We start from the raw sequence: 10,788 nt of genomic DNA on the forward strand, positions 1-10,788 counted from the left end.
TAAAACTCATAGTACAGTGATACAACTCATAGCACCGTGATGCAACTAATAGTACTGTGATATCATTCATAGTACTGTGATACAACTCGTAGTATTGTTATATAGGGCTATTAGGTGATAGAACTCATATTACTGTGGTGTGACACATAGTATTGTGATACAACTCATAGCACTGTGATAAAACTAAGTACTGTGATACAACTGATAGTAATGTGATACAGCTCATAGCATTTGTGATACAACTCTTACCATTGTGATACAACTTATAGCATTGTAATACAACTCATAGTACTGTGATAACACTCACAGTACTGTGATAACACTCATAGTAATGTGATTTAACTTGTAGCACTGTGATAGAATTCATAGTATTGTGATACAACTCACAGCACTGTGATACAACACAATACTGTGATACAACTGACAGTAACGCAATACAACTCTTAGCACTGTGATACAAATTATAGTACTGGGATACAACTCATAGCACTGTAATACAACTCAAGGCACCATGATACAACTCATAGCACTGTGATACCACTCATAGTTCTGTGATAACACTCATAGTACTGTGATAAACTCATAATACTCTGATATCACTCCTAGTACTGCAATGCAACTCATAGCACAGTGATACAACTCATAGCATTGTAATAAAACTCATGCAACCCAGTGCTATGGTACAACTGATAGTCCTGTGATACAACTCCTGTGATGCAACACATAGTAATGTGATACAACTCAAAGTAATGTGATTCAGCTCATACCACTGTGATACTACTCATAGCATTGTAAAGCAACTCATAGCACTGTGATACAACTCAGAGCATTGTAATACAACTCATAACACAGTGATACAACTCATAGCGCAGTGAAGCAGCTTACAGCATGATACAACTCATAGCACTGCGATACAACTCATAGCATTGTAATACAACTCATAGCACAGTGATACAACTCATAGCATTGTGATACAGCTCATAGCACTGTGAAGCAACTCGTAGCACTGTAATACAACTCATAGCATTGTAATACAACTCATTGTACAGTGATGCAGCTCATAGCACTGTGAAGCAGCTCATAACACTATGAAGCAACTCATTGCACTGCAATACAACTCATAGCTCTGCGATACAACTCATAGCACTGCGATACAACTCATAGCACTGCGATACAACACATAGCATTGTGATACAACTCATAGCACAGTGATACAACTCATAGCATTGTATTACAACTCATAGCACAGTGATACAACTCATAGCACAGTGATACAACTCATAGCACTGCAATACAACTCATAGCATTGTGATACAACTCATAGCACAGTGATACAACTCATAGCATTGTGATACAACTCATGGCACAGTGATACAACTCATAGCACGGTGTTCCAACTCATAGCACAGTGGTACAACTTATAGCACTGTGATACAACTCATAGCACTGTGATACAACTCAGAGCATTGTAATACAACTCATAACACAGTGATACAACTCATAGTGCAGTGAAGCAGCTTACAGCACGATACAACTCATAGCACTGCGATACAACTCATAGCATTGTAATACAACTCATAGCACAGTGATACAACTCATAGCATTGTGATACAGCTCATAGCACTGTGAAGAAACTCATAGCACTGTAATACAACTCATAGCATTGTAATACAACTCATTGTACAGTGATGCAGCTCATAGCACTGTGAAGCAGCTCATAACACTATGAAGCAACTCATAGCACTGCAATACAACTCATAGCTCTGCGATACAACTCATAGCACTGCGATACAACTCATAGCACTGCGATACAACACATAGCATTGTGATACAACTCATAGCACAGTGATACAACTCATAGCATTGTAATACAACTCATAGCACAGTGATACAACTCATAGCACAGTGATACAACTCATAGCACTGCAATACAACTCATAGCATTGTGATACAACTCATATCACAGTGATACAACTCATAGCATTGTGATACAACTCATAGCACAGTGTTACAACTCATAGCACAGTGGTACAACTCATAGTACTGTGATACAACTCATAGCACAGTGATGCAACTCATAGCACTGTGATACAACTCATAGCACTGCCAGACAACACATAGCATTGTAATACAACTCATAGCACTGTAATACAACTCATAGCATTGTAATACAACTCATTGTACAGTGATGCAGCTCATAGTACTGTGAAGCAGCTCATAACACTATGAAGCAACTCATAGCACTGCAATACAACTCATAGCTCTGCGATACAACTCATAGCACTGCGATACAACTCATAGAGCTGCGATACAACACATAGCATTGTGATACAACGCATAGCACAGTGATGCAATCATAGTACTGCGATACAACTGATAGCAGTGATACAACTTATAGCATTGTAATACAGCTCATAGTACTGGGATACAACACATAGCATTGTGATACAACTCATAGCACTGCGGTACAACTCATAGCATTGTAATACAACTCATAGCACAGTGGTAAAAATCATAGCACTGTGATACAACTCATAGCACTGCCAGACAACACATAGCCTTGTAATACAATTCATAGCACTGCAATACAACTCATAGTATTGTAATACAACTCATAGCACAGTGATACAACTCATAGCACTGTGATACAACACATAGCATTCTGATACAGCTCATAGTACTGGGATACAATTGATAGTACTGTGATACAACTCCTGTGATGCAACACATAGCACAGTGCTACAACTCATGGCTGTGTAATACAACTCATAGCACTGTGATACATATCATAGTAGTGTGATACCACTCATAGTACTGTAATAACACTCATAGTACTGTGATACAACTTATAGCATTGTCATACAACTACCAGTAATGTGATATCACTCATAGTACTGTGATAACACTCATAGTACTGTGATAACACTCATAGTACTCTGATATCTCACATACTACTGGACTTCCACTAATAGCACTGTGATGCAACTCCCATTGCTGTGATGCAACACATAGCACTGTGATACAACACATAGTACTGGGATACAACTGATAGTTGTAGGAGGCTGGACTGGCTTGTAGTGAGTACCAAGGGGTACTTGCACCTTGCACCAGGCCCAGTTATCCCTTATTAGTGTACAGGGTGTCTAGCAGCTTAGGCTGATAGATAATGGTAGCTTAGCAGAGCAGCTTAGGCTGAACTAGGAGACGTGTGAAGCTACTACAGTACCACTTAGTGTCATATGCACAATATCATAAGAAAACACAATACACAGTTATACTAAAAATAAAGGTACTTTATTTTTATGACAATATGCCAAAGTATCTTAGAGTGTACCCTCAGTGAGAGGATAGGAAATATACACAAGATATATATACACAATAGCAAAAATATGCAGTATAGTCTTAGAAAACAGTGCAAACAATGTATAGTTACAATAGGATGCAATGGTGAAACATAGGGATAGGGGCAACACAAACCATATACTCCAGAAGTGGAATGCGAACCACGAATGGACCCCAAACCTATGTGACCTTGTAGAGGGTCGCTGGGACTATTAGAAAATAGTGAGAGTTAGAAAAATAACCCTCCCCAAGACCCTGAAAAGTGAGTGCAAAGTGCACTAAAGTTCCCCTAAGGACAAAATAGTCGTGTTAGAGGGAAAATGCAAGGAAAACACAAATCAGCAATGCAACAACGATGGATTCCTGACTGAGGGTACCTGTGGAACAAGGGGACCAAGTCCAAAAGTCACAAGCAACTCGGAGATGGGCAGATGCCCAAGAAATGCCAGCGGTTGGTGCAAAGAAGCTCTTACTAGGCTGAAGAACTGTGAATACTGCAGGAACGACAAGGGCTAGAGACTTCCCCTTTGGAGGATGGATCCCCCACGCCTTGGAGAGTCGTGCAGAAGTGTTTTCCCGCCGGATGGACGCCAACAAGCCTTGCTACACGCAAATCGTGCGTTTGGCGTTTTTGGACGCTGCTGGGGCCCAGGAGGGACCAGGAGGTCGAAAATTGGACCTACAGAGAGAGGGGATGTCGAGCAAGACAAAGAGCCCTCACTAAAGCAGGTAGCACCCGGAGAAGTGCCAGAAACAGGCACTACGAGGATGCGTGAAACGGTGCTCGCCGAAGTTGCACAAAGGAGTCCCACGTCGCCGGAGACCAACTTAGAAAGTCGTGCAATGCAGGTTAGAGTGCCGTGGACCCAGGCTTGGCTGTGCACGAAGGATTTCCGCCGGAAGTGCACAGGGGCCGGAGTAGCTTGCAAAGTCGTGGTTCCCAGCAATGCAGCCCAGCGAGGTGAGGCAAGGACTTACCTCCACCAAACTTGGGCTGAAGAGTCACTGGACTGTGGGGGTCAATTGGACGGTGTCGCTGGATTCGAGGGACCTCGCTCGTTGTGCTGAGAGGAGACCCAAGGGACCGGTAATGCAGCTTTTTGGTGCCTGCGGTTGCAGGGGGAAGATTCCGTCGACCCACGGGAGATTTCTTCGGAGCTTCTGGTGCAGAGAGGAGGCAGACTACCCCCACAGCATGCACAAGCAGGAAAACAGTCGAGAAGGCGGCAGGATCAGCGTTACAGAGTTGCAGTAGTCGTCTTTGCTACTATGTTGCAGGTTTGCAGGCTTCCAGCGCGGTCAGCGGTCGATTCCTTATCAGAAGGTGAAGAGGGAGATGCAGAGGAACTCGGCTGAGCTCATGCATTCGTTATCTAAAGTTTCCCCAGAGACAGAGACCCTAAATAGCCAGAAAAGAGGGTTTGGCTACCTAGGAGAGAGGAAAGGCTACTAACACCTGAAGGAGCCTATCACAAGGAGTCTCTGACGTCACCTGGTGGCACTGGCCACTCAGAGCAGTCCAGTGTGCCAGCAGCACCTCTGTTTCCAAGATGGCAGAGGTCTGGAGCACACTGGAGGAGCTCTGGACACCTCCCAGGGGAGGTGCAGGTCAGGGGAGTGGTCACTCCCCTTTCCTTTGTCCAGTTTCGCGCCAGAGCAGGGGCTAAGGGGTCCCTGAACCGGTGTAGACTGGCTTATGCAGAATTGGGCACATCTGTGCCCAACAAAGCATTTCCAGAGGCTGGGGGAGGCTACTCCTCCCCTGCCTTCACACCATTTTCCAAAGGGAGAGGGTGTCACACCCTCTCTCAGAGGAAGTTCTTTGTTCTGCCATCCTGGGCCAGGCCTGGCTGGACCCCAGGAGGGCAGCTGCCTGTCTGAGGGGTTGGCAGCAGCAGCAGCTGCAGAGAAACCCCAGGAAGGGCAGTCTGGCAGTACCAGGGTCTGTGCTACAGACCACTGGGATCATGGAATTGTACCAACAATGCCAGGATGGCATAGAGGGGGCAATTCCATGATCATAGACATGTTACATGGCCATATTCGGAGTTACCATGGTGAAGCTACATATAGGTAGTGACCTATATGTAGTGCACGCGTGTAATGGTGTCCCCGCACTCACAAAGTTCAGTGAATTGGCTCTGAACAATGTGGGGGCACCTTGGCTAGTGCCAGGGTGCCCTCACACTAAGTAACTTTGCACCTAACCTTTACCAGGTAAAGGTTAGACATATAGGTGACTTATAAGTTACTTAAGTGCAGTGTAAAATGGCTGTGAAATAACGTGGACGTTATTTCACTCAGGCTGCAGTGGCAGGCCTGTGTAAGAATTGTCAGAGCTCCCTATGGGTGGCAAAAGAAATGCTGCAGCCCATAGGGATCTCCTGGAACCCCAATACCCTGGGTACCTCAGTACCATATACTAGGGAATTATAAGGGTGTTCCAGTAAGCCAATGTAAATTGGTAAAAATGGTCACTAGCCTGTCAGTGACAATTTGGAAAGAAATGAGAGAGCATAACCACTGAGGTTCTGATTAGCAGAGCCTCAGTGAGACAGTTAGTCACTACACAGGTAACACATTCAGGCACACTTATGAGCACTGGGGCCCTGGGTTACCAGGGTCCCAGTGACACATACAACTAAAACAACATATATACAGTGAAAAATGGGGGTAACATGCCAGGCAAGATGGTACTTTCCTACAATAGTGCTTTGATACCACTCATAGCACTGTGATACAACTCGAACCACTTTGATACAACTCATAGTACTGGGATACAACTGATAGTACTGTAATGCAACTCAGTACTGTGATACAACTGATAGTACTGTGACATCATCCATAGTACTGTGATATGACGCATAGTACTCTGATATCACTCATACTACTGTTTTACATCTCATAGTTCTGCGATACAACTCAAAGCACTGTGATACAACTCATAGAACTGTGATACATTTATAGCATTGTCATACAACTAACAGTACTGTGATACAACTCATAGTACTCTGATATCTCTCATCCTTCTGGAATACAACACATAGCACTGAAATACAACTCATACAACTCAGTACTGTGATACATCTGATAGCCTTGTGATACAACTCCTATGACTGTGATGCAACACATAGCACTATGATACAACTCAAAGCATTGTGATACAACTCATAGTACTGTGATACAACTCACAGTAAATTGTGATACAACTCACAGTACTGTGATACAACTCAAGCACTGTGATACAACTCACTAATGAGATACACTGATAGTAATGTGATATAACTCATAGTATTGCGATAAAGCTCATAGCATTGTGATGCAACACAGCTCTGTGATACAACACATACAACTAGGATACAACTCATAGTTCTGTGATACAACTCATAGCACTGTGATAAACCTATAGTACTGGGACACAACTCATAGTACTAGAATACAACCAAAAGGCCTATTATATAACTCTTAGCACTTTGACGCACTTTGATACAACTCATAGTACTGGGATACAACAGAAGTCATGGCACTTTGATACAGCTCATAGCCTGTTGATACAACTCAGTTGTGTGATACAACTGATAGTCATATAGTACTGTGATACAAGTCACAGTACTATGATAGAACTCATAGTACTGTGATACCTCTCATAATACTTAACACATAGCACTGTGATAGAGCTCATAATACTGCACTACCACTCATAATACTGTGATACCACTCGTAGTCATGTGATACAACTCAGAGTACTGGGATACAACGTATAGTACTGTGATACAACTACTAGCACTGTGATGCAAGTCTCATTGGTGGTATACAATTGTTAGTACTCTGATACAACTCATAATACTGTGATGCAACTGATAGTAAGGTGATACAAATGATAGTACTGTGATAACACTCATAATACTGTGATACAACTGATATATCTGTAATACAAATCATAGTACTGTGATACAAATGTTAGTACTATGATACAAGGCTTAGTACTCCGATACCACTCACAATACTGTGATACAACTGATAGTTCTGTGCTACCACTCATAGAACTGAGAATCAACTCATAGTGCCTGGATACCACTGCTAGGAAATGGTTGACAAGGTTATAGGTGTTCATTATCTTTAGAGGGTCCCAGTGCAGATGCTTACTATGTGTGACGCATGGCAGTCCTGATCGCAGTATTATGATAACATTGCTGTAATTGGGTTGGTCAAGGCATTACATGATGCACCCATTTAGAAGTATGGTCTTGGTGTCGTTGAGTGTTTAGTGATCTGTGCCTGATGCTGGGAGAAGGGATCCCCTCTCACTGTGGATGCCACAAGGCGCAGTATGCAGGGTGGAGGTACTCTTGTTTGTAAGTCTACTTCTGCACTTATAAATGCGAAGGGCCAGATTTATGAAAAGTGACGCTTCACCTAGTGCAGTGCCACTTTTATTGCACCCTTTAGCGCCCCTCTAATGCCACCATGTGTGCACCATATTTAAAATTCAGTGCACCATGGTGGTAGTCACAGGGATGGGAAGATCATAAGCTTTTTGATGGCAGAGCTCCAACTGGCACCATTGACAGGATGCTTAAGCTGGCAGCCCAATAGAGTAGGAACCACTTAAGTGAAGCTATCACAGTGCTTGAAATGTTACTGTTTTCTGCCTGTCACCTCCAGGAAAAGCCTAGCAATATATTACAAATTCCAAGGTGTCCTGCCACTCTTCCCTTAGGATTCCTCCCGTATATTACACATTCACAAGGTGTCCTGCCACTCTTCCCTTAGGATTCCTCTTGTGTATTACAAATAGACAAGGTGTCCTGCCACTCTTCCCTTAGGAATCCTCCCGTATATTACACATTCACAAGGTGTCCTGCCACTCTTCCCTTAGGATTCCTCCCGTATATTACAAATTCCAAGGTGTCCTGCCACTCTTCCCTTAGGATTCCTCTTGTGTATTACACATTCACAAGGTGTCCTGCCACTCTTCCCTTAGGATTCCTCCCGTATATTACACATTCACAAGGTATCCTGCCACTCTTCCCTTAGGATTCCTCCCGTATATTACACATTCACAAGGTGTCCTGCCACTCTTCCCTTAGGATTCCTCCCATATATTACAAATTCCAAGGTGTCCTGCCACTCTTCCCTTAGGATTCCTCTTGTGTATTACACATTCACAAGGTGTCCTGCCACTCTTCCCTTAGGATTCCTCCCGTATATTACACATTCACAAGGTGTCCTGCCACTCTTCCCTTAGGATTCCTCTTGTGTATTACAAATAGACAAGGTGTCCTGCCACTCTTCCCTTAGGATTCCTCCCGTATATTACACATACACCAGGTGTCCTGCCACTCCTCCCTTAGGATTCCTCCTGTATATTACAATTCACCAAGTGTCCTGCCACTCTTCCCTCAGGATTCCTCTCATATATTACACATACACAAGGTGTCCTGCCACTCTTCCCTCAGGATTCCTCTTGTGTATTACAAATAAACAAGGTGTCCTGCCACTCTTCCCTCAGGATTCCTCTTGTGTATTACAAATAGACAAGGTGTCCTGCCACTCTTCCCTTAAGATTCCTCCCATATTTTACACATACACAAGGTGTCCTGCCACTCTTCCCTTAGGATTCCTCCCGTATATTAGAAATACCCAAGGTGTCCTGCCACTCTTCCCTCAGGATTCCTCCCGTATATTACACATTCACAAGGTGTCCTGCCACTCTTCCCTTAGGATTCCTCCCGTATATTAGAAATACCCAAGGTGTCCTGCCACTCTTCCCTCAGGATTCCTCCCGTATATTACAAATACACAAGGTGTTCTGCCACTCTTTCCTTAGGATTCCTCCCATATATTACAAATACACAAGGTGTCCTGCCACTCTTCCCTTAGGATTCCTTCCATATATTAGAAATACACAAGGTGTCCTGTCCCTCTTCCCTCAGGATTACTCCCATATATTACACATACACCAGGTGTCCTGCCACGCTTCCCTTAGGATTACTCCCATATATTATACATACACCAGGTGTCCTGCCACTCTTCCCTCAGGATTCCTCCCGTATATTACACATACACAAGGTGTCCTGCCACTCTTCCCTTAGGATTCCTCCCGTATATTACACATACGCAAGGTGTCCTGCCATTCTTCCCTCAGGATTCCTCCCATATATTACGAATACAGGTGTCCTGACAATCTTCCCTCAGGATTACTCTCATATATTACGAATACACAAGGTGTCCTGCCATTCTTCCCTTAGGATTACTCCCATTTATTACACATACACAAGGTGTCCTGCCACTCTTTACACCCCTCTGGCTGTACCTTCCTCCTTCACTAATCCGCTGAAGAAAAGTCACCTGTTGAACTGACTGCCTTCCCCAGCAGCTACCTTGCCATGTGTATAAGTAATGACTGACATAGTTTCTGTCTCAGTGGCTCTTTCCTCCCCTCTCTCTGAGGGTGTGTACTCTTAGTAGAGGTACAGCACTGACAGCTGCTGTCAAAGTGATGACTGAGGACAGGAGGGAGCCTCTGTCACCCCTGGGTCTCTACAGACTCTGGGGGAGAAGGTTGACATGACAGTGCTTTGTCTGCCATTGCTCTAGTTCTCCTTCTGGATCAGCAGCTCAGGGGCCCTTCTGCCCTAGAAGGCGGCTGGGGCTTGTGCTAGGCCATGGCCTTGCAGCTTCTGCATGCGTAATGTTGGGGGGGAGTTTAGCGACAGCTTTTCCAGCCCTTCATATTGTCCTCTCAACACTGGGCCATGGTACGGAACACCAACATCACAGCAGCAAAAGCTACATTTGTTTTCCACTGCAGTAAATCTCAACAATTTCATTTCCTGTTCCACTTGAATCCATAATCAACAAGAGGTCTGTAAATCACTGAACGGTGCTGTGCTCTTAATCACTGGCTGTTTTCTTTCAATCCTTCCCCAGGACTCCTGCACCAGCAACTTTCAAGAAACCCCATCCAACGTGGATCAGGTATGGATCCTTGGAGATGTCTTCATCAGGGGGTACTACACGGTCTATGACAGAGCCAACAACAACGTTGGCTTTGCCACCAGCGTCTGAACACACACATTTGAAAATGCCTGGGCCAACGGCGGATGGATATTGTTTAGAGTCACCACTTCGAGAAAAAAGGCTAATTGTGTGTTTGCAACCAAATTCAAGATCAATAAATTGCCTTGCTGAAGCATCAATATTATAACCTCTCTCTCTCTATTGCATGTCTTTCACCAAATCATTTTTGCTCAGAGGAAAAGAAAATGCATTGTGTGCGTGAATTATTAGGAGTTGTGATGTCTGGGAGCTTGTACGAGGGACAACAATAATATAATTATGCTCCTGCATTCATTAAAGTTGAGAATTGTGTTCTTCTATTAGACTCTTTTGTCCAACTATGCTTCTGATGAAACTATCACACAAATAATATTTTTGCCAGAA

General features: G+C 43.8%; 1 protein-coding gene across 1 annotated transcript in view; it reads left to right on the plus strand.

Moving 5' to 3' along the window:
- Positions 1-10,543, plus strand: part of LOC138249022 (pepsin A-like) — a 49,476-nt gene extending 38,933 nt beyond the window's left edge. The window contains exon 9 of the mRNA XM_069203079.1: positions 10,276-10,543. Within this exon, the coding sequence (XP_069059180.1) occupies positions 10,276-10,413 (138 nt within the window). The 3' untranslated portion in view covers positions 10,414-10,543. The remainder of the gene's footprint in view (positions 1-10,275) is intronic.
- The last annotated feature ends 245 nt before the right edge of the window (positions 10,544-10,788 follow it).

The sequence above is a fragment of the Pleurodeles waltl genome, chromosome 8 (assembly GCF_031143425.1).
Source record: "Pleurodeles waltl isolate 20211129_DDA chromosome 8, aPleWal1.hap1.20221129, whole genome shotgun sequence".
Taxonomy (NCBI): domain Eukaryota; kingdom Metazoa; phylum Chordata; class Amphibia; order Caudata; family Salamandridae; genus Pleurodeles; species Pleurodeles waltl.